This window comes from Talpa occidentalis, unplaced genomic scaffold (genome assembly GCF_014898055.3).
Source record: "Talpa occidentalis isolate TD23 unplaced genomic scaffold, MPIMG_talOcc4v2.1 talOcc4.12, whole genome shotgun sequence".
In the NCBI taxonomy this organism is placed as follows: domain Eukaryota; kingdom Metazoa; phylum Chordata; class Mammalia; order Eulipotyphla; family Talpidae; genus Talpa; species Talpa occidentalis.
Genome location: NW_023601212.1, coordinates 84152140 through 84176599, shown reverse-complemented (window position 1 = coordinate 84176599; position 24460 = coordinate 84152140). Strand labels below are relative to the sequence as shown.

The 24460-nt window shown below is 45.4% G+C and overlaps 2 protein-coding genes across 8 annotated transcripts in view; both read right to left on the bottom strand.

The window, feature by feature from the left end:
• The window catches only part of RSPH10B (radial spoke head 10 homolog B), a 30793-nt gene extending 10007 nt beyond the window's left edge, over positions 1 to 20786 (bottom strand). Inside the window, exons 1-15 of one of the 4 annotated variants that reach the window (XM_037507092.2) lie at positions 20679 to 20786; positions 18828 to 19148; positions 17537 to 17612; positions 16189 to 16257; positions 14122 to 14295; positions 13274 to 13359; positions 11902 to 12022; positions 8605 to 8781; positions 7465 to 7624; positions 6834 to 6955; positions 5619 to 5808; positions 4642 to 4756; positions 3661 to 3740; positions 3421 to 3569; positions 2299 to 2406 (exon numbers count right to left, since the gene is read on the bottom strand). In XM_037507092.2, coding sequence (XP_037362989.1) covers positions 2299 to 2406; positions 3421 to 3569; positions 3661 to 3740; positions 4642 to 4756; positions 5619 to 5808; positions 6834 to 6955; positions 7465 to 7624; positions 8605 to 8781; positions 11902 to 12022; positions 13274 to 13359; positions 14122 to 14295; positions 16189 to 16257; positions 17537 to 17612; positions 18828 to 19060 — 1860 coding nt within the window. In that variant the 5' untranslated portion in view covers positions 19061 to 19148; positions 20679 to 20786. The remainder of the gene's footprint in view (positions 1 to 2298; positions 2407 to 3420; positions 3570 to 3660; positions 3741 to 4641; positions 4757 to 5618; positions 5809 to 6833; positions 6956 to 7464; positions 7625 to 8604; positions 8782 to 11901; positions 12023 to 13273; positions 13360 to 14121; positions 14296 to 16188; positions 16258 to 17536; positions 17613 to 18827; positions 19149 to 20678) is intronic. The other 3 variants (XM_054693683.1, XM_054693684.1, XM_054693685.1) reach the window with 3 other exon arrangements.
• Positions 20787 to 21548: 762 nt separating this feature from the next.
• Positions 21549 to 24460, bottom strand: part of PMS2 (PMS1 homolog 2, mismatch repair system component) — a 20916-nt gene continuing 18004 nt past the window's right edge. For all 4 annotated transcript variants that reach the window (XM_037507089.2, XM_054693682.1, XM_037507091.2 and 1 more), the window contains exon 15: positions 21549 to 22498. In XM_037507089.2, the coding sequence (XP_037362986.1) occupies positions 22355 to 22498 (144 nt within the window). In that variant the 3' untranslated portion in view covers positions 21549 to 22354. The remainder of the gene's footprint in view (positions 22499 to 24460) is intronic.

Here is a 24460-nt window from a genome sequence, read left to right as displayed (position 1 = left end):
TGGGTTTGAGCAGGTCCGTTAATCTGCCAGAGGTCCCAGACCACCCCTGCCTGCTTCCCAGGGCCAGCTCGGCAGCCCTGCCACCCCGCGTCCTCTGCCAGCAGTGTGCTGGCACAATCAGATGTGCTTCATACAAGAACAGGACATTTTTAGTCTCTAGTGCCCCAGATCTGACTTCCTCGACCTCACCCAACACCGCTCCCAGTCTCCCCAAAGTCTCCTGGCAACATGCAAAAGTCCCCGCCTAGCAAAAGACTTTGAAGTCTCTCAGTTCTGCAGGGAGAGGCTGCATCCCAGTGAATCTTCTGAGTTAGATTAGAGAGAGAAATTTTGGAGTTACCGTCAGAGAGATGGTATTTAAAGCTGAGACTAGGTGTGTTTGACTAAAGGAGGGGACAGATCTGAGTCCAAGGGCAGACACAGAGTGGCAAAAAGAGGAGGAAGCAGAGTGAGGGGAGAGGAAATGGCTCTGAGGGAAGACTGAGTAGGAGAGAGAAAGTGTTTCAAGGGCTCTGAGAGGCCGGGGAATGGACTCAGAAGGTGCCCCTGGCTGGATCAGTGCAAGGGTCCCAGTGACCGAGTTTTAGTTGAGTGAGAGCCCGACTAAAGGGGCTCCCCAAAGGAACAGGAGGGCCACACTAGGCTATGTGTTCGAGTGCGGTGCCATGTTTTTTTAACTATGCAGAGTAGGTACATCCACAGAAACTGAAAGCAGACTAGTGGTTGCCTGGAGCTGGGGGAAGGAGGTATGGGTTTCTTTGGAATGGTGGAATTGTGTATTTTGAATTTTTTTAAATTTATTTACTTAAGCATACAAGAAGTGGGGTACAGGCCAGAGGTGCGGGGGAGGTGAGAGGATTCACCAGAGACAGAGTGGGGAGCAGGACAGGTGAATCAACTGAAACACACTGCCGAGGGTTGCAGTGGAAGAGCCAGGAGAGGTCTGCTGCGCCATGTGGGTCAGCTCCCTGGCCGGGGATCAAACTCGTGCTGCAGTGACTGCCAATAGCATCATAGAGCTGAGACTTAACACCTGCACCACCAGGAAGGCCCCTATTTTGAATGTTTTAAGTGGTTCCCTTCACAGCAAGGAGAAGGGAGATGGCAGGGAAGGTAGCTCAGGAGGAGCACTGCTGCTCCTTTGTCTACAGAACAGGAGGGCCTGCTGAAAGGAAGCGCCCACCCACGTGAGGGGCAGCGTGAGGTCCTCGGCCATGGGCATGAGCAGAAGGTGGGGCAGGGTGGATGTGGTTCCGGGAGTCTGGGAAATGCTCTTTGGGTGGCTTCAGTTTTCTCAGGAAATTCCACTGTGAGCTCAACTTAACACTGAAGAGAGGAGGAAACAGCAGACACGCAAGGGGGCGCGGGAGAGTGTCTAGCCTGGAAAAATGTGTCCTGACATTCACGTTATGGTGCGAGCTCGGGGCGACTGTGTCTTCCACCTACCACATCAGGCTGTGTGGGTGCAAGTGCGGGCAGGCAGAAGGGTCAGGACTCAGCCAGAGCTGTGCTTTGCCTTGGGACGTGTGAACCCGTGCTCGTGGGCACCACTAGTAAACAGCGTGGCCCAGGGCGTGACATGTTTCCTGGTGAGCCTGAATACGCCTCTCCTCACCCTGAGCAGAAGATTCCCTCCACACATGCACAATCAGCATACAGGAGGCCAACTGGCACCGAGGAGCAGCAAACACTTAAAGGGATCATCAGCTTGTTGCCCCACTTCATTTTACAGCTAAAAAGACCCAAGGAAGCCGATTCCCCAGTCCTACAGCAAGAAATGCTCAAATTGAAGCTTCTACTTCTCCCTAATTCGCTGGAGGAGATCACTTTGCGTCACTGACATGTAATGATACATAAGCCAGAGAGACATACTGCAGTAAGTGGCTATATCACCCACGCGCTGTAGTTCTGTACTACGTTGACTTCTTTCCTGACACCCAAAATACTCTTTAATAGTAGTCTCTAGTTTTCTAATACAACCAGGAGAACTGTATATAATTATATATCATCTACATATATATAATTAAAGCCAGTAAGTATAAGTAGTTCCTGTAATATATATTTTATATGTACATATACATATAAATATGCATAGCTAATTTCACATATAAATACAAATTCATATGATTAGTTTTGAATATATACTTACATTACTATATATGTGTATACACACACACACACAATTACTTTTGTGTATTCGGGTTAGAATCCTTTTCAATCGAATCTTAGTTCTTAGTACCCAAGGCTAAACAATCAGCCTGAATTGGACTGTACCACGTGTGATACCTCTTTACAAACCTCAAGCTCCAAGTTGCTGTCAATTCCATCATGTATGAAAGGGTTGTCCTCTGCTAGGACTTCCACAAATTTGGTTGCTGTTAATTCTTTATTTATCATCTTAAAGTCCTGTAAAAGAAACAACCCAATCATAGTGATCCATAATTATAAGCAGCTATATGTTTTAAGGTCAACTTCTATCAATGCAACACTTTAAGATGTTTCAGAGGTAGGGCCTCCCCGGTGGCGCAGCGGTTGAGCACTGGGTTGCGAAGGTGCCTGCAGCCTCTGCAGCGCCAGTTCGATCCCCGGCTGCTCCCTGGCCACTGGAGGAGGATCCCACATGGCGCGCAGACCTCTCCTGCCGCCCGCTGCTCCCCTCAGCAGTGTACTTTGGTCCTTCTGCCTGCTCTGCTCCCCGCTCTGGCTCTGGTGAATTCTCTCACCCTCCTGCGCTTCTGACTGTACCCAGTGCTTGTATAAATAAATAAATAAATCTTAAAAAAAAAAAAAAAGATGTTTCAGAGGTAAACATCTTAGCTGATAATTCTGAAAAGCTTTCTGGATTAACATAGGTATTTACCTCACTACTCCTTCCCTAAACTCTCTAAAATAACAGTAAATTTTATCTTAAGAGGCATAAGCGCAGGACAGAGAGAAAGCCACAGTACATGATTCAGACATGAGAGGATGTAGTTCTATAGGTGGGAAAGTTCTGGACAGAGGAACAGAGAGCTCAGGGAGCAGGATGCAGAGGAACTTGGGAAGGAGAGACAGCTGGATAAGAACAGTCACATACTTTTTTTTTAAAGATTTATTTATGAATACAATAACTGCAGTACAGGCCAGAGGTGTGGGGGGTGGGGGGAGTGTGAGAGGATTCACCAGAGACAGAGTGGGGAACAGAACAGGCAGACTAACTGAAACACACTGCTGAGGGGAGCAGCAGGCGAGTCAGGAGAGGTCTGTGCGCCATGTGGGACCCTCGCCAGTGGCCGGGGATTGAATTGGCGCTGCAGAGGCTATGGGCAGCTTCGCAGGCCGGCGCTCAACCGCTATGCCACCAGGGAGGACCTAGAGTAGCCACTTTCTATATAAGCAGATGCCATTAATACAAAGCCAGCATCAGTCACAAGTGGTTACCTTCAACATCCAGAGGAAGTGTCTCATGTTCATGGTCAGCTCATGGGGAGGAGCAGCATTTGGCCTGCAGTAAGTTATATAAATCTCCCAGCACTTATCAACGTAGTTCATTGAATAGAGAGTCTGCTGCTGCCCGCTGAATAAATTGCCTGAAAATAGAAAGGGACAGTAGGCATTCAAAAAATGATTACAAAATTATATCATCATGGTAAACAGAATTTTACCAATTTTTGACTTTACCTCTTACACGGCAGGCATTTGGATGGATGTTCTCAGTCATTAGTTTTGTAAAACACAGAAAGAGCGACGGGCTTCTGTCTCTGTGAATAAAAAGATATCACCATCATTCCTCCCTCCAGATGGAACTTAATTCCCCTCTGCTTGTGTGTGAGATGGACTTAAAACTTGCTTTGAGCAAGCAGAGTACAGAAAGGAAAAATAGTAAGTTTACGGCTGAGAAACCTGGCAGATCCCATTAACCCAAGAGCTCAGGTTAATCTAAGTAATAAGAATGTGGACGTCACACCACGTTCTGTGTGGGAAGGGGGCAGTTCACCTTCCGTGGTGTCCTCCCCAAGCCCACAACCCTCGGGGTAACAATGAGAAAACATCAGCAAACCAAAATCAAGGGGCATTTTACAAAACTACTACCTGGTATTCTTCAAAAGTGAGGTTCTCAAAGTCTGAGAAATTATCACAATTATAGGGGACTAAGAAGATGCCACAACTACAGGGTATGGGGCCCCGGAACAGAAAAGGGACATCAGTGGAAAAACCTGGGAAATCCCGATGAAGCCTATCTTTTAGCTAGTGACACTGCAGCCATAACCCCCTAATTTTGTAAGTGCCCCCTGGGTCTGTAAGATATTCTCAGGGGAAGCTGAGGGAAGGATCTATAGGAACTGTACCGACTCCGCTGCATGACTATAAACCTAAAATTAGTTCAATTACTTTTTTAAAAAAGATGGATTGATTTTGTTGAGGAAGGCAGGAAATTTTGACCTAACAAATGGTTGCTGTGACTGTTCCTCAGGAGAAACTGAAAGCTATTTGCTGTGTGAAATATGACTGATCTGAAGTGTTAATATTTGTGGAAACCTTTTGTTTCTAGTCCTTCAAGAGTACATAAAAATGAAAATGAAGCTTGAAGAAGACAATATTCTCACAGCAGAAGTGGCCTGCTCTGCTCTCGTCCTCTCTGGGGCCTGGAAGCATACTTACTGGTATTCTTTGTGATGAATGTGGTAAGCCAGACGCAGGAGATAATTCAAAAATGTTCTCAAAAGTATCGTTGTAAATGGAGAGTGAATTTCTTCAACTGGCACGTTATTACTGGCTGAAATAAGAAAATTGGAGAGGATACTTCGTATTTTCTAGAAACTTGTCCTTTATTTGCTCCTGGTGCACAATTTGAAGAACCGAATGCAATGGAATATTTGTTTCCCTAGAACAGTATCTAAACATCCTCCTAGAAGTGTAATGCCATGTGAAATCTCTACGTGGCCACTTTGCAAGAAAGTTAAACAATTTAAAAGTTAAACGATTCTTGTCTGGTGTTTTTCAAAGAGGTTTGCTGCTAATTATAAATGGACCCTAAGTCTGGTTCCAACATTCAAATTTGAAGTAAATAGATATTAACTCTACTATTTTATTTTTCAAGTAGATAATTATAATCTGAAGCTCCCTGTCATGCCTCCCAGAATTCAGCGGAAAGGAATTCCACTGAACCTTCAACTTTGTTAAATTTATTGTATGAATTTTCTAATTTGAAATCAAGTCCAAGACTAAGACTACCGGAAGCCTTTTCTAGGCTATTTCAGGCGCTCCCTGATCCGACAATTTAGTGGGTTAAGGTAGGTGGACAGTTCTGTTAAGGGTCAGGCAGTCTCTGTGACAACTCCTCAGGGCAAAGGCAGCCACAGACAACACAGAAACAAATGGGCATGGCTGTTTCCCAATAAACTTACCAGAAGAGGCAGTGGGCTTGATTTGGTTCATGCTCCACTTTGCTGACCTCTATTATTTCTCAAGATTGCCTCATCAGTACATTTTAAGCACCCAGAGAATAAGGCCATATGTTGATTTCTGGAACACCTCTTCCAACACCTGCCTTTCCCACCCCTCAATATTTCCTAACTGGTTGCATGCTGTTATGCTGCTCTTTAACACAAAGGGTGGGAAGGCCCAGGGATACTCACTACTTAACACCCTGTCCATGTCAGCCAGCGAGATCTTATGGTGATGAAATTTGCAATCTTTTAGAAATCTCCAGAAATGAAGCTTTGTCATCAAAAAAGTATTATCCAAAGAGTGGTCACAACCCAGGCTGCTGTAAAAGCTATAGATTCTTCTTAATTCGGTGATATTTCTTAGGACAGCATATTCTACCTGAAAAGAGACAGCCATGCCTATCCTAATCTCATCTAATAAAACAAAAGGAAAAGAATCAAGACCTGTTTTTTTTAATTAAACGAGATATCGTGTGTAAAATTACCTATTAGCACTGTAAGAGCCAAACAAAGGTATAGCACCCCCTCCCCCAGGTACCTTGTCACTTGAGGGAAGTAATTCCATGCTGTGACCTGACCATGGGGTTACGTGCAAGCTGCTCCTTGATGGCAGCCTGTCTACAGGCAGCAATAAAATCCTCACCTGCAGATTAATATCCCTCACAAATACAGGCACAAAAGTCCTCAACAAAATATTGGCACATTGAACCCAGCAGTATAAAAAAATACGTCAGCCCCAAGCAGGATTTATCCTGGTATTACATTAAAATGAGGATGCAGCCCAAAGGTTTTTGAGGCCCAAAGAACTGGGGGCAGATGGAACAATGATAAGGGCAATCCAGGAGCCAGGATTCCTCGCAAGTTGGAGGTACCAATGCTTTTCTTATTGCAAACATCTTTAACAATTGTTTCACAGAAACAGCCCACCAAGCCACAGCCAAATCAGGGGATTTGATCCTGAAGTGTCAATTGGTAGCCTGATTTGCCAGATGCTCATCAAAAGTGGTCCACGTACATTTAACTTTCTCTGTCTCTAAGCATTTCTAGATTTCTAATGATTCTCAGGATTTGAAGTTCCTTTGAATCCCAGAAGAATTAGTGTCCTGCAGAGCCAGTGGCCAACAGCGTGGCTTTCAGAGCAAGCAGGGCATGAGGGTGACTTGACCCTTGAACTCTGGGTAATTCACCACCTCCCTCCACCTGGGCTCTGCTTTCTCATGAAACCTGCTCACTCACAGTGGTGCTTAGCAAATGAAATAAGATGACATCTATAAGCCATCGGCCAGATGTAAAGCACACTCGGGACACAATGGCAACCAACTGGATTTTTCCCAAGACTGTGGGGACTCTGCCAATAATTAAGCAGAACCTAAAATACAAATTTATAATACAAAAGGTTTTTACCTGCTTCTTTTCTTCTGGTTGGTCTTTCTCAGGGTACATATTCAGCAACATACCCAGATCCAGCTCAATGCTTGATCCTAACACAGATTTGCTCTCACTGCCATCAAGCTTCCTCATAATTTCTAATAGAAGAAGGCAAATAAAGGGGCAAGTTGTGAAAAGCAAAGTTAAAATTTTTCAGTGTTATTTCAAAAAGATTTTCCACTGAATGTGATATGAGAATAAACAAAAAACCTACTAAGAAAGCAGTTGCTCACAGGAAACTTCTGTTTTCAGAAGTAGGAGGTGTATGTGGAGTGGACCCCTCGGGTAATATACACCCATTTGCTTTTTTTTTTTTTAAAGATTTATTTATTTTTATACAAGAACTGGGGTACAGGCCAGAGGCACGGGAGGCTGTGAGGATTCACCAGAGACAGAGCAGGGAGCAGAACAGGCAGATGGACCGAAAGCACTGCTGAGGGGAGCACCGGGTGAGATAGGAGAGGTCTGCTGTGCCATGTGGGAATCTCCCTGGCCGGCCGGCGCTGCAGTGGCTGCGGACAGCTTCACAGCATTGTGCTCAACCCGCTACAACACCGGGGAGGCCTTATGCTCATTTGCTTTTAACTGACAGGTGAACACTCCCTACCAGCACTGATGGACGATCCACGGTACTGGCACCAGTGGACTGATTCTGAAGACAGATCCAGGGAGCTCAAAAATTCCATTTCAAGGTCTGGAAACTGTGCCATGTGATCATTGGTAAATGGGCCCTCGTACACCCGCCCGTTCTTGAAGGTTAATCGGCCCTGCAGATGGAAAGATGACTTTTTGCCGTTTGGGAAAATTTTCTCAGAAATCCATTAGTAAATGTAGTCGGTATCTTTTTCAAGGATTGGGAGGTTTTTGTTTTATAGGTTTGTTCTTTGGATATAAGCAGGTCCCTAGAATCCCAATGTCTCTTGTGTAAATCCTCTCCTCTCCCTTCCTCCTCTTCCTCCCACTTCTTCTCTTGCTGTATCGTCCCTGCTCCCTCCCCAACTTTCAGCACCCCTCGGTGTAGAATGTGTCTTATTAAACTACACTGGTGACCAACAGAGCAGCCATACACAATAGGGATGCTCTTGTGCTTGTCTGATTTGGAGGTGGCAAATGGCCCAACTCGGCTCAGTTAAACTAAAGACATTCTGGAAAGCTCCTCAGAAAATAATTTCTTTTCTCCTATGTCATGTGGTATATGGATGTGAAGTCTGAAGCCACAGCAGCCCTCCTGCAGTCGTTGGGGAGAGACCACGTAGGGTAAAGGGGACGCAGACAGGGCACATGGTGGATGGTTGGTGGAGAAACCCTGACATCGCTGAGTTGATGCATCCAACCAGGCCTGAAGCTGACATTATTCCTTGTCATTTATGGAAGATGAAGTTGGATTCTTTACAACTTGCAAGCAAGATCACCCTAATACACATACACACTCACTCACCAATAATTAAGCTCTAAACAGACATGAAATTAATATGTTAGGAATTATTTTTAAATTTAGGTGATTTTTTTTTCTTTTATATTTTAAAAGGATGGGTTTATTAGGAAAAAGGAGAAAAAAAAGAAAAGAGGCACCTGCATAGTCACAGGTGGGCAGGTGGGAAGGGAACTATCCAGCTAATTATCTTAAGAGTAAGTTATCCTATGTAAAATAAATATACTCTACTACCTGGAGAATGACAGGTTTTTTAGTGCATTTCATTTGCTTCACATCATCTTTAAAATGTAATCTTCATGGGGCTATACTCACCAGGCCGTGTTTTTTATTGGAAACCCATCCTCCCTCATACAGGGCTCCACTGGCATAGCAGAACTTCCCACAGCCGTGACGGTATCCGTTTACAAAGTCTCCTATGTATTCATTTCTCAAAGGATACTGGGAGGTTGGGATTCTCTTTAGAAACCATGTGTGTGTTCCAAAGCCATTCTGAAAAGAAAGCGAATTTCCATAGTAAATGATAAATGCTCTTTTTACTTGAATCCATTTAAAATTAGGTATGGTTCAAAATCAGTGACTCATCTGAAGGGGCAAAGAACATGAATGTTGGGGTCACATAGACTTGGGTTCAGACCCAGTTCAGCTACTACCTAACAAGCCTTCTGACCCATGGTAAATCATTCGAGCCCCAAGAGTTTCACCTGTAAAATGGAAAGAACTCCTAACCTGCAGCAGATGTAATGACTGAAGACAGTGCATAGAAAGTGCCTGGCTTGAGACTGATTATTTTAATTATAATTTTATATTCTACTTTTCTTACATAAAAGCTAGCACATTCTGTTTAGCTTTACATGAAGATTGATAAAATATCCCTTCCTCAATCCCACTTTCCAGAGGTAACCACTACTTTTTGAGAATTCATCTTGTATTTTTCCCAGGCACGTACAATCATACATATTAAATCAAGATATTAAATGTACATGCAAATACTACACAATTTTTTCAACAATGAGATGATTCTGTATGTACCATCCTATAACTTTCGGGTAGATACCCAAAAGAATTGAAAACAGGGAATGAACGGCTATTTGTCCATTCTGTTTATGGCAACATTTTTTTTAAAGATTTATTTATCTATGCATACAAGAGCTGGGGTAGAGGCCAGAGATGCGGGGCGGGTGTGTGTGTGTGAGAGAGAGAGGATTCACCAGAGACAGAGTGGGGAACAGAACAGGCAGATTGACCAAAGCACACTGCTGAGGGGAGCAACAGGTGAGACAGGAGAGGTCTGCTGCACCATGTGGGTAACTCCCTGGCCAGCTGGGGATTGAACTTATGCTGCAGAGGCTGCAGAGGTTGCAGATTGCCTCATAGTGCGGTGCTTAACCCCTTGCACCACCAGGGAGGCCCAATGGCAGCATTATTTGCAATAGTCAAAAGGTAGAAGCAACCCAAGTGCCCCCGACAAATGAATGGATAAACAAAATGGATAGCCCATACAATGGCATGCAATTCAGCCTAAAAAGGCAGAAATTCTGACCCAGGTAATAGGATGGAGGAATAAGAAAGTGTCAATTCACGAAGAAGACAACAATCCTAAATGTGCATGAGCCTAACAAAGGAGCTTCAAAATACATGAAGCAAAAACTGATAGATCTGGAAGCAAAAATAGACCAATCTACAATTATATTTGGACACTTCAATACTCTCCTATCAAAAATGAATAAAACATGTGGGCAGAAACTTAAGAATGATGGGGAAGACCAGAACACTGCTATCAACCAATTTGATATAAATGATATCTGGCAAAAATGCATGTGGCATTCACCAAGACAGACCATATTCTGGGCCATGAAATAAAACATAACCTATTTATACTAACCTATTTCTTTAACAAATGTGCACTTTCAGTTAATCTGCTCTTCTTTCCCTAGACTTGTAAGATGGCTGGCTTTAAGAAGTTTTATTGATTTGAGACATTTCTTCTTTTCTGATGTAAATACTTCTTATTGATTTTTTCTCTAAACACTGCTTCCTCTCTGTTCAACTAACTTTGATATATTAGGAGTTATTAAAGAAAACTAAGCAATAAAGTGATACTAGTAAAAGATGGTTTATACCAATTAATTATAATGTGAGTTTACAGTTTGAAAAAAAAAATTAGCAGTTTGAATTTCAGTTTACCAAACAATAGTGAACCAAATAATATCTGTGCTGTGGGCTGGGACTACATCAAATTAAAGAGCTTCTGTGCAGCAAAAGAGACAGTAACCAAAACAAAGAGACATCCCACCAGTTGGGAGAAAATTTTTGCACACAACATTTATAATAAAGGACTGATCACAAAAATCTATAAAGAGCTGACGAGACTCAACAAAAGCAAAGTAAATAACCCAGTCAAAAATGGGCAGAAGAGCTAAAAAGAAACTTCTCCAATGAGGAAATGCAAATGGCCAACAGGCATATGAGAAAATGTTCAGCATCACTTGTAACCAGGGAAATACAATTCAAAACTACAATGAGATACCATCTTATGCCAGTGAGAATGGCACATATTAAAAAAACTAGCAAAAAAAATGTTAGCGAGGATGTGGAGAAAAAAGAACTCTCCTGCACCGCTGGTGGAGTGCAAATTGGTCCAACCACAATGGAGAGCTGTGTGGAGATTCCTCAATCTGCTAAAGATGGAGCTTCCATATGATCCAGCAATTCCACTCCTAGGTATTTACCCAAAGGACACTGAAACATTAATTCAAAAGGGCACCTGCACCCCTATGTTTATAGCAGCACTATTTACAATAGCTAAGCTATGGAAACAACCCAAATGCCCAAAAATAGAGGACTAGATCAAGAAGATGTGGTACATAAACACCATGGAATATTACTCAGCAATCAAAAAAGATAAACTCATGCAATTTGCAGCAACATGGATAGAGCTGAAAGGGATCATGCTCAGCAAAATAAGCCAGAAAGAAAAAGAAAAATACCGGATGGTCTCACTCATAGCAGAAATTTAGAAAACCTCAATAAGGGACCAGGAAAAAGACTAATTATAATAAAGTAAAAATCAAAATCAACAATCAACTATAAATCAGAGACACACTACAGAGGAGGGAGAAGTGAATAGGATCAAAACAAGGGGGATGGGGCCTCCTGGTGGCGCAGGAGGTTGAGCACAGAGCTGCAAAGCTGTCCGCAGCCTCTGCAGTGCCTGTTTGATCCCCACCGGCCGTGGAGCAACCCACATGGCGTGGCAGACCTCTCCTGTCTCGCCTGCTGCTCCCCTCAGCAGTGTATTTCAGTCAGTCTGCCTGTTCTGTTCCCCACTCTGTCTCTGGTGAATCCTCTCACCCTCCCACACATCTGGCCTGTACCCCAGTTCTTGTATAAATAAATAAATTTTAAAAATAAAAAACAAGGAGGGTGGGAAGTGTATGGGGACGATAACCAACATGAAAATGCATACATTGTGCAAAAATGGAAAATGATGTAAAAAATATATAAAATAAATTTTTTTAAAAAATTAAAAAAACAAAACAAATATCTGTTCTGTGGGGCAGCAGAGCTTCCACTCCAGGTCTACCCTGCTAGCAGGAGCTGGTGCAGTACCTGGACCCCCCGGTCCCACTGGCCTGTGTACTCTTCATTACTGGTCAGCCATCTCATCCTGCCTTCCCCATGGCGCATGTTGTTGTCCCACTGACCTTCATATATGTTTCCTGATTTGTAACTAGGACAAAATAAAAAAAATCAGTTATATCACATACAGCATTAACCTTTAAGATTTTCTTTTAGGGCCTCCCTGGTGGCGCAAGCGTTATGTCTCAGCGCTATCAAGCTATTGGCAGCCACTGCTGCACGAGTTCAATCTCCAGCCAGGAAGTTGACCCACATGGCACAGCAGACCTCTCCTGTCTTGCCTGCTGTTCTCCTCAGCAGTGTATTTCAGTCGCTCTGCCTGTTCTGCTCCCCATTCTGTCTCTGATGAATCCTCTCACCCCCTGCACCTCTGGCCTACACCCCAGTTCTTGTATGCATAAATAAAGAAAAATAAATCATAAAAAAAATTTCTTTTAAATTTCCTCCTTAGACACCTTTGAAGAAATCCAACCCTTGTGTCAACTCTTGTGTCCCTGTATTTCAAATGAAAGGACAGGCATGTGGTTGGCCAATAATCATTCATCGTTTGGGAGGAACAGGGATCATCACTTTACTAGGAGAAATTTTAAGTCCTTTAAAAATAATTCCCTACAGTATTACGATTAGCTTAGATTTTGTATTCAAATACTTGAACACTTAATTGATCATCAACTCAATCGAAAGTAAAGCAAATACATCATCATTCTTCAAAAACATACAACTAATAATGGAGATACATAATTAATACAGAGAACAAAGAAAAGCAGTTTCTAGATTAAAGTGAAACACTATAAATAGACGTCATTTCAAGTGGCATTTTCCTAAATTTTCGGTAAATTATTTTCATCACTGTGAAGATTATATTGGGGTTAATTTAAATATTCCACCTCACTTACATAGAAAATGTAGCCTTTATAATTTCCACATCTGATTTTTATTTATTTATTTATTTTTAAAGATTTTTATTTATTTATTTATTTATTTATTTATTTATTTATACAAGCACTGGGTACAGTCAGAAGCGCGGGAGGGTGAGAGAATTCACCAGAGCCAGAGCAGTGAGCAGAGCAGGCAGAAGGACCTAAGTACACTGCAGAGGGGAGCAGCAGGTGGCAGGAGAGGTCTGCACGCCATGTGGGACCCTCCTCCAGTGGCCGGGGAGCAGCCGGGAATCAAACCAGCACTGCAGAGGCTGCGGGCAGCTTCGCAACCCAGTGCTCAACCGCTGCGCCACCAGGGAGGCCCTCACACCTGATTTTTAAATAGCCCAAATGAAGACTATTTGGCATACAAACACTCCGCCCACCCCCCAATGTGACAGCAGTGATGGTCAGTGACTCACCATCTTATGCCCCAGCCTGTCTTGATGTTTTGTACCCAGTCTCCCTCATACCAAGAGGTGCCCTCTTGGTTATAATAGATGGAGCCCTAAAATAAACAATTTTAAAATAATCATGCCTTATAAGATAAAAATATGCAGAAATCAGTGTCAAACTTAGTAAGGCATAATCCACGTCATTTGCGGTTTGCAACCAAGGAAATGGTGACATACCTACCAAGTGAGAGAGAGAGAGAGTCACAGATCTGTCATTCGTTAATAACCAAGTTCCTCGCCAAGGCATGGGACAGCTGCACCTACTCTACTCAGTCTATGCATTATGTATTTGCCAATTATTAGTCAAATCAGTACTAAAAGAAATCCTGTTTTGTTGTCACCTCACATGAATAATAGCACCTTCCACCATTTTTGTTTTTTCCATTGTCATTCATTTTACTGCTTGTGAGTATATGTGGACACACATCACCTTTCTTTGATGACTCCTCTGAGGGAGGGACACACACACACACACACACACACACACACACACACACACCCCTCCCTGTTGGAAATTGTCTCAAAATAACCCACTACCCCTAGGGTGGTGGGGTGGAGATAGAGAGTAAATGCCTCATGGATACAGAGTTTATTTTGGAGTAATGAAAAGGTCTTGAAACTGGGTTGAGATGATGGTAGCACAACACTGCGAATGCACTAAGTGCAACTGAATTACCTTAAAATGGTCCATTTCAAGTGATGTGAATTTCACCTCCACAAAGGTGAAGTAGAATTTTCCACAAAGGAAAAGCTAATATTCCCTTAACTTCCCAATTCCCTGTTCACTGCCTGAGCCCGGTGGCCGCCTCACCCACCTTCCCATGCCTCTTGCCGTGGCACCAGTGGCCGATGTAAGACATGGGCTGCGTGCTGCACTTGAACATGCCATAACCGTTCCTCATGCCGTTGTGCACTTCTCCTTCATAGGTGCTGCCGTCCGGCCATGTGTACACACCGTAGTTCATGGGAATGTTCTTCACAAAGTCCCCCTAAGGCAGAGTGGTCAGAAGAGTGACAGAGGCAGGTGACAGTGAGATCCTGGGCCTGGGGGCTGCTGGAGACATGGCCTTGACTGCTGACACCATTCCATCTCTTGTGCAGCGCAAACGGTTGTCTCCCCCCAGCTTCCACCTTCTTCCTCTTCTCTCTACACATCTCATCCTCTCTAACCTAATCCCTCCATTGGCAGAAGCGCAGGCAGAATGAAATACCTGGGAAGCTGTGTGTAGTCTAAGTGCCAAGAAGCAAGCAGGTGGCACAGTAAATGGGTGGCTGCTAGTCCTGGGCTTGGTAACTTTAGGTTCTTGAAAACCACAGGCTAATTCACTGAGTTTCCAGTTTACCTTCCAGGAGACCCTGATGACCAGCCAGGCTTAGTGTTCACTGGTGGGAATCCTTCTTTTTGGCTGTGGTTCTGCAGACTTTTCTGTCAACCACCTGCCCCAAGGACACCTTTCAGAAAATCACTGTGATTGGGCCAGATAGCCCTGAGTGAGCAACACACAGTCCTGGGCACCAGAGCCCAGAGCCAGTGGGTTCTCTTCTAAGAATGTAAAAGCTGCTGGCCATGGCCAGAGAGGAGAGACGGGAGGCCAGTGCGGCCTGGCCTAACCATCCCATAAGGCCCACTGACCTTCCTGAAGATGCTTCTGTGAGGACATGAATCTGCCCATAAAACCACCTGACTTGGCTGATACTGAGGTCTATGGCTACAAGAATGAGCCCCACCTCAGCTGCCAGAAACAGTGAAACAGAGGTCAAAAGCTGAAGGGGGCAGGGCAAGGGTTTAGTTTCCCAAGAAAGTCTGGCCTAAAGCCAATTATGACCCAATCCTCAGGTTCCCCTGGACCTGGGAGGCTGTCTCCCCTCGGGGGCGCCCTTCCCTTGCTCTCCCTGCAACTCTGAGATGTCTCCCATTGTCCAGCACCAGTCAGCTGCCCACTGCCTACACAGGCCTCAGTTTCCCTCACCTGGCTGTTATTTGAATGTGTGTGTGATATGTATGTGTCTTGAATATTCCTGTAACCACTTACAAACACCATCATGTTGGCAGCTCTGCGGGTGTGGCTTTAGAAGAGCATTTTGGGGGCCTCCTTGGTGGTGCAAGGGGTTAAGCACCACACTATTAGGCACTTGCAGCCTCTGCAGCACAAGTTCGATCCCCAGCCAGTCAGAGAGCAACCCACATGGCGAAGCAGACCTCTCCTGTCTCGCCCGCCGCTCCCCTTGGCAGTATATTTCAGTCAGTCTGCCTGTTCTGTTTCCCACTTTGTCTCTGGTGAATCCTCTCATTCCCCGCATCTCTGGCCTGTACCCCAGCTCTTGTATGCATAAATAAATAAATCTTAAAAAAAAAAAAGAAGAGCGTTCTGGGCCCCATCACACACCTTGTGGGTGGGAGCCACAATCAGCGCCTCTCAGAGAGCAGTTTGGTTTCAGCAACTGATTTAATAAACACATTTCCCTCAACCCAGCAGATGAGTCCAGTGAAACCCACACCATGGAATACAAGCAGCTAGTAAAAACAGGCATCTAGATGAAAGGATGTGGCTTGACTTCTAAAAAGTAAAAGTACAGAAGCAACTGTAGGATAAACTATTTGTGTTTGCAAAAAGTAGGAGAAGCTAAACACACCCCTCTGAGCTTTCATGCCTCTGTAACACAGAACACACCTAGAACATACAGACAAAACTGGTAACAGCAATTACCTGAGGGCCCCGAGCAGCAACAGGTCACTTTTCACTGATATTCTTTGGTTCTATGGATTTTTTTTTTAAACCCATGTGTTAAACTCCTTTTGTTAAAGTTGCATGTTTAACTGAGGAAAGTGGCCATTAAATCTGATGATTACAGCTTCAACTGTAACATGTTGTATGCTTTACCTCATACTTCAGTCCATCGGCCCAAACGTAAGTCCCTTGTCCGTGCATGAGTCCTTCTGAAAACATGCCCTTCAAAACAAAACACAAAGACCCTTAGGACTTGTGGCTGACCTCACAAAACTGCAGCCCCCGTTTCAGTCCTTACACCAGAGCCTGACACCCCTTGCAGCTGCACAAGGTAAGGGCCAATCTTTCCTGCAACACGTGTTTGGGGGCGTGTGATCTAAGCATATGACAGCCAGGTCTGACCCACATGGGACAGAGGGTTACTGTGTTGTTCTGCTGGGCCTGTCTCCCTCACAACTTGAAGATCCAGCTGACCATTGTTTTTACTTTATTTTATTTTTTTTAAAGGTTTATTTATTTATACAATCACTGGGTACAGTCAGAAGCACAGGAGGGTGAGAGAATTCACCAGAGCCAGAGCGGGGAGCAGAGCAGGCAGAAGGACCGAAGTACACTGCTGAGGGAAGCAGCAGGAGGCAGGAGAGGTCTGCGCGCCATGTGGGACCCTCCTCCGGTGGCCAGGGAGCAGCTGGGGATCTAACCGGCGCTGCAGAGGCTGCAGGCAGCTTTGTAATCCAGCGCTCAACCACTGCGCCACCGGGGAGGCCCTGACCATTGTTTTTATTCAAACAATAGAGTCTAAAGAAAACATGGCACATGTATAAAGCAAGAAGCTGAAGCTAACAGTGAGTAGGGAGATCACCTAGAATGGAGGGGCCCTCACCTCCCCATTAATGGGAAGGGCAGGCTGCCCAGACCAAACCTGAGCTACTAGCTGCGTACCTAAGGGCACCCAGACAGGCCCCTATTGGGGTGGCAAGAGCTGCAGTCCCATCACCAGCAGCCTGGGAGGGGCTTGTTCTGTGTAATCCAGCACAGGAGTCATTCTGAACTACATCCACACCAGCACTGTGTAGGGCACAGGTGAGGTGAAAGCAGAAGTGAAAGAAGATTCTGAGGAAGATGAATGAAATACCTAAAATGCCATACCTGGCAAAGGTCAAATGGGACATTCATTTAAATATCATTCTATCATACATGGCAGTTTTGAATAGCATTTTTATGACACAGGAAAATGAATGTATGTTATGAGGGGAAAAAAATCAGGGTACTAAACTCATGGCTTCTAACTGCCACTACAAAAATTTTGTAAAATGACTACTTCAGTTGTACCAAGCCATGTTTTGACCTTACATGTGTAATCAGCATCTGAAAATACATAAAATCAGCATTAAGTGCTTCCAATTTCCTTAAAGAATCAATGAACTCTTCTGTAGATGCAAATTTCAAACTACCACCCTACACTTTCCTCCCTGCTCAGTCCCAAAAATGTGTGACTCACACGGTAGGTACAACCTCCCCGAAAGATGGCAAAGCCTTCGCCCTCGTACAGTCCACGGACTTTTGCTCCTTCATAGCTACAAAGAAATAAAGCACAAGGGAAAGAAAGATGTGAGTAAATCTGAATGTGGGTTACAATATACAGTTAACATCAGTAAAGTCCATTCCACACCCATTCACTCAACTACAATATACCCACTCCTTTCTCAGAACTGGGCATGAAGAGACTGGATAATTCCTGCTGTCAGAAGGTTCACTGAGGAGAGGAACAGGAAACAAACCAATGAGATCATTTCAATTTTTGTGAAGGAAATGCTCAGGAAATGGATCTGACAGTAAATAGGTGGAGCCCTCTCTCAGCCTGGATTCCGGAGTTGTATGGAGAACTGAAGGACATGAAACGAACAGCCACAAGAAGCAAGAAGCAGATCCAAGCAGATCCACAGCTTGTGCAAAAGCCCCAAAGCTGGAAAGAGCCTGACAGCCCCAGCTCAGCAAATAGAGTGGAGCAGCTGGAGCCTCAGAGGGGGATGCACATGGGAGGAAAGCAAAGGAAAGCCCATCTCAATGTGTCAGGTACGGTTGGTTCTTATAAAGACCTGCAGTAAAATCCAGAGATCTCACAGGAATTTAAGAGGTTTTTAAGAGGAGAGTTGGACAAGATCAGATGTCTCTGAAAGATCATTCCAGCTGCTCTGTGGGGAGAGCTAAGTGCTGGGAGGGAAAAGTGGAACGTGTGGGAGAGGCTACAGAATATTCAAGCGAAAAACAAAGGGACCTGGGAGAGCTATGACCAAATTGGCTTATTCCAAGAAAATTAAGATTTAGAAAATCTATAAGCAGAGAAATCTTTAGGAAGTGAGTCCAGTAGCACCGTCAAGGAAGGAAGGAGAAGGATAGCTCTATGATCCCAAGGCTGGATGTCAGAAAGTGATGGTGCCTTTACAGAAACAGAGAATGGCTGGGATAGAAACTGCAAGAGTCTCCTCCTAAGGTGTGTATTTTCATCCAATTAAGATCTTGAGGCTCATAAAGTTTCAGAGAGGGAATTGCTTTACAGCCAAGACTCAAGTCCAGATTTTCTTATTTCAGGTCTATAGTTTCTGCTTTTGGACACAAGGGGTTTGAAATGCCATGAATGATGTGCAGTAGGGAGTTAAAAACTTGAACCTAAAACTCTAGGAAAGATAGTAGTACTTAGACACGAACTCCTACTGAGAGGGGTGAGAGATCACGGAGGGAGAGGACAAAGTGGTAGACAGGGCCTTGGAAGCTGCAGGCATGAAAACCACCTTTCAACTATGAGTTTGGTCAGAACGGGCTCTTCGTATTGAGTGGCGTTTTCATTCTGCTGGTTTTCGTTTCTGGACTCCTTGAGCTTCGTTTCCAGTGGTGGGTCGGCACTCGGTGTCATTTCTTGCCCAACAGCATTGCTATCTTGTTTGGAAAACTCTGGGTAGTCAGAGAGAGAGGAGGGAGTGGGTTTATCGCCTCTCTTTTCTGCCTTTTTCTTTTCTTTCACCATTGCCTTCAGAAGACCTTGAGTTTACTTTATATGCAGAAGCAGCAAAGGATTCCTTTGGTTGAGTTATTTCAATGCATCTGAGTTTTAGCTGAAAAACAAAAAAAAAAATGTCTCTGTATATTTGAAGTTTTCACCAGTTAAAATGTAGCTATACGTTATTATCATTTTCTTCCTTTAAAGCCTGAGAAATGACAAGTATCAAGTATCACCAGTTTACAAAAATTATGCAATCTCGGGCCTCCCCGGTGGCGCAGTGGTTGAGCGCTGGGTTGCGAAGCTGCCCGCGGCCTCTGTGGCGCCGGTTCGATCCCTGGCTGCTCCCCGGCCACCGGAGGAGGGTCCCACATGGCGTGCAGACCTCTCCTGCCGCCCGCTGCTCCCCTCAGCAGTGTACTTCGGTCCTTCTACCTGCTCTGCTCCCCGCTCTGGCTCTGGTGAATTCTCTCACCCTCCCGCGCTTCTGACTGTACCCAGTGCATGTATAAACAAAACAAACAAACAAACCAGCAAACAAATAAATAAAGCATGCCTCTATAAAAAAAAAATTAAAAAAAAAAATTATGCAATCTCAATATTGCATTTTTTTTTTAATTGGAACCACCATCTACTAGTTCCTTCCGGTGTTCCAGGAAGAAGGGTAACCCTGTACATAAAAAATGGCTACTTAACTGCTAATGTCTCACAAGCTGCCAATTCATACTTTAAAAGCCCATCTTAAGATGTCAGCATTTAAAGTGCCCTGGAGCAGGCGCCTGCTCATCTCACCAGCTGTGTGTACCCAATATTGCTCTGCTTCAGATCTCACACAGGCATCACACCTTCTCTCATTATAAGGATTAAATGAGATTATACACAGAAAGTTCCTCAACTATGGGACACAATGCACAATCAATAACGACGGGATTTTAGGTCTTTCCAGTTTTTGAAATTGAAATCATTGGCTGCCAACTCCCTGGAATGGAACTTCCTACCATGGACTAAGTGCCTCAAATGCCACACAAGAATCTCTGTGCTAATTCTTTGCCCAAGGTCACTGGCAGGGCTCCAAAGCCATACTTTTCATGGCCCTCCAGAACTAGCACCACTGAAAGCTTCCTGGGTCATTAAGCAGGACCACGGGTGAGTCCTGGAGTGTTAAGTAAGGTCCTCCGCCTGGAGGGCAGCCTCTGGACTCCCACCTGCCAGCTCAACCGCACCTGTGGGGCTGGCTCTCACCCTGCTCTCTTCCTTCAAAACCTCGTTCATTCTCTTGCCCCACTTCCCACCACATTCTGTCCCTTCTTCCAGAGGTCCAGTCCTATGAGCTTTCTGATCCTCGATGAGTGAAATCTGGGCTACAGATGTGGCAAATTTCATTTCTTCTGGAGTGTTTCCTACTGACTTTTGTGTATTTACTATTATTCCTGGCTGAGACCGTTTTACTGCGTGTCACTGCTAATTTTTCATTAGGCAGCACAAAAGGGGCACGCATTCTCTGAGAGTGGGGTTCTCGCATTTTCTTACCCCATGCCTAGGGTTCTCCTCACCCTCGATGCACCAGCTCAGTACCAGCCCCCCCCCCCCCCACGTTCATTGAGACGGAAAGAGATGGCCCTGGGACCCGGAGAGAGGTGCTCACCAGGCTCCGGATGCCCCTGCAGGGCGGGTTCCGCAGGGCGAAGGAGGTGCCCTGCAGCTGAGCGTCTTTAACCCCACCCGGTCTCCAGGCAACCGCGGCTCTACTCCCGCCCCTTAAAGGGGACGCAGTGCGCGCCTGAGAGGACGCTGAGTTTCAGGACTGCAGGGTCCAGATCCAGAAGGTCAGGTGGAAATCTAAACTGGATAAACCTGACCTGGGTTTTCCCAGTTCTGCTAATTGTGTGATGGCCTCACACCCTTTATCCACCGTAAATCAAGTATCAGTCTTGCATTCGTTTTCCATTGCAGTCTTCAACAACTTACCCCAAACTCTGTGGCTTAAAGTAACACAAATCATCTTACCGTGAAGTTGTTAGGAGTACAAACAGCTGGTTCCTTCTGGAGGCTCCAGGGTGGAATCCACTTCCTTGTCTTTTCCAGCTCCTAGAGGTCCCCTGCCTTCATCTGGAACACAGCAACCCTGTATCCCAGCTGGGAGTAGCTCCCCAAGTTTAAGTTGTGGGTTGAAACAGGGTGGGGGGTGCCCACCCAGAACACCTCTGGCCACTTAGGTCACACATTCAAGGGTTCTCAGGGTTAGAACATGCCAGTCTTTGGGGGGATCATGACTCTGCCTACAATTACCAGTTTGAGAGTTCTTGTAGGCACCAAAGCACAGAATTCCTTGACACACCTAAGGAATTCTAGACTTATGAATGGGGGCCCTCTCTCTCAGGGCCCTGGTCTGGGGAGGGGGAGGGATAGGAGGTGTCAACACTTGTCACTTCTGTACATGCTAGTGCACTACAGTGGCAACTACAATCTCCCGCAGTGCACACCTAGGAAACCAAATCACAGTACAAGTCACAGAGATAACAGATTCTTTTATTGCTCCTTGCAAGAACAGTGTGCCACCCTGACTGCAGTGGGGAGCACTGAAAATAGCGACACCCAGGCATTTCTTCCAGGAGGACTGAGAATCCCCTTTGAGTTTTCTGAATTACTCCCTTTTTAAAGGCTAATAAGCCTCAGTGTTGAAAACCACTAACCCAAAAGGACCATACAATTTTGAATTTATGAAATTAAACCATTATGAATTTAGTCATCATTAAGAACTTAATGTTGCAGCCTGACTGATACATGCTGTCAGAGCAGAAGCCTGTGACTTCCAAAGTGCTCTCGCTGTCTGCACACACATGCAAACAGAACGAAGAAGCACAAGCTCTGCTCCTAATTGTGAGAAAAGGTTCTCGAGTAGTTTTTTAAATGAATTGGGTATGGTTTTTCTAAGTGGCAGATTAATTTTGAAACAAAATGTTTGGTTGAAACCTTATCTTTCAGAAAAAAATTTTTTTAAAGACTTATTTATTTACACAAGCACTGGGGTACAGGCCAGAGGCAAGGAAAGGTGAGAGAATTCACCAGAGACAGAGTGGGGAGCAGAAGAGGCAGAAGGACCAAAGTACACTGCTGAGGGGAGCAATAGGCGAGACGGGAGAGGTTTGCCTCGCCATGTGGGAATCTCCCTGGCCGGCCGGGAATCGAACCGGCGCTGCAGAGGCTGTGGACAGCTTCACAGCGCCACGCTCAACCTGCTATGCCACCAGGGAGGCCCAAAACCTTATCTTTCAAAAAAAAAAAAATCTGTGGTAGAACCCAGAGATCGGTGCAGTGTTGTCAGTTTTGAGAAACGGTATCCAGGTTGGCAATGTGCCTCATGGTTGGCCTTCCATGGGGGCAGTTCCAGGGGTGATCCATCTCACCCATGTGGGAGATGAGTTTCTTCATCTCGCTCATGTTAAGGGCAGTTCCGATCATCACCTGAATACAAGACACAAGGGTTTAAAGTTTTACTGCTTTTCGGTCAGAGTAGCAACTCTTCCAAAATGTTTTCCTCTGACACAAGGCTGGGCAAGGTTGCAACTCAACAACATTCACTGAAAAGTCTTCTTCCAAGGAATACTACCTTCTAATATTTCAGCACGTACCTTTTCCTGAAATCTAGCCCCTCCCCTGCAGCATGATACCTTTACTAGGGACACCAACCTCACCTGCCCAGAATCCAATCAGTCCTGGCCCCTCCTCAGCCACCCTCTCATCTCAACAATAGCAATCCTGTGCCTCGGTTGGTCTCCACTTGGATGCCAGTGATTCCTTTTAAGGTGTGTCAGATCACATGGTCCCTGCACAGCCCTCCCCTCCCACCTTCAAGTGCATTACCTGATTTGGTCCTGCTGGCCTCTGGGCTACACCTGCAAGCACACTCCTGCCTCGCCCACCCCAGAACCCTCATTCCTCTTGCACAAAAATCATAAAGCAAGGAGCTGCCTCAGGACCTTAGCACTGGCCTATGCCTACACCTGGGATAATCTTTCCCCAAATAGCTGCCATGTCTCACTTGCCCATTCCCTTCAGGCTGCTGCTCAAATATCCCTGCCTCCTCTCAATGAAATGGCAACTCTGCCCCCTAGCCCGGGTATCCTCCATAGCGCCTTCACTGCCTGATATACAGATGTCAGAGGGAAATGCACAGACTCCACAGCACAGAGAACCGAGCCCTGAGCAACAAGGAGATGGAGAGAGGTGCGAGCCTAGCTGCCAGCTTCTTTCTGCCACGTGCCAGACGCTCTTAGGGGCAGGGTACACAGCGGGGCTCTTCTGCATTGGAGGAAGACAGACGAGAGACGCCTCTGAACACTAAGATAATGCAGGGGGAGTACCCAGGAGAGATGACTTCAGACAGCTACTCAGGGAGGGCCTGAGGACCAGAGAGCGGAGCCAGGTATGTGAAGAGCAAAGGCAGGGGGTCCAGGCAATGGGCAGGGCAAGCACAAAGGACTTCAGGTGTGAGAGGGTGAGGACGTGGGATTGGTGCAGTGCCATTGGGCAGAAGGGCAGGGCCTGGGGCCCTAGGGTGTGCTCTAGGAAGCCCACAATGGTTGGCAAGTGTGTGGCCCAAAGGAAGAAAAGCTGCAGCAAGATGGACCTGCCAAGTGGGGAGTAAAGGAGCAGCATGAGGCTCCAAGACGCTGCGACTTACACTCAGTGTAAAAATACCTCACTACTAGGGTAGGCCAGAGCTTCCATGCTCACAAACTCCAACACCAGAAGACCTTTACTAGGTCTTCATCGAAGACACACCTGTGGCTGTAAGTCAGCTCTCGAGTCCTCTGAGCTAATGACACCTTCCCCGGAGTAACTGCATCTAACCTCATGGCTATAGGGTACATTTAAACTTTCACCTTTGACCCTGACATTTCCGTGAGCTCTAGGTTCCTTCATAAGACGGTTTCCAACGAACCCCCAACACCCCACAATCCTACTCACAGTCTAATGAGATCTCAATTGCAACATGTCTAAAACAGAACTCTTAGTCCCACACCGCCCCAAATGTAAGAAAGCTGCTCCTCACCACCGCCCTCACACCGGCTGTTCACCCAGCACAACCCTCCAGCGGCTCCCAACAAGCAGTACAAACTCCAAGATTCTGCCCAAGAGCTGCAAGTCCCTGGATGCTGCTCACTCTAATCCTGGGCCCCCCTCCAGTCACACAGGCCAGCGTCCGCCTTCGACAAACACCAGAGCCTTTGCACTTGTTTTTTTATCTATTTGTAAAGTTAGTACCCTTTCTCATCTCCCACCTCACCTTCCAGTTGTCAGCTCAGACAGCCCTTCCCTGGACATCTATTTCAAATGCTCACCTCAATTTTCTGTGGTCCCTCCCTCTGCCCACATGTTATAACTTTACTGAACTTAACTGGCCATCATGATTTTCATTTATAT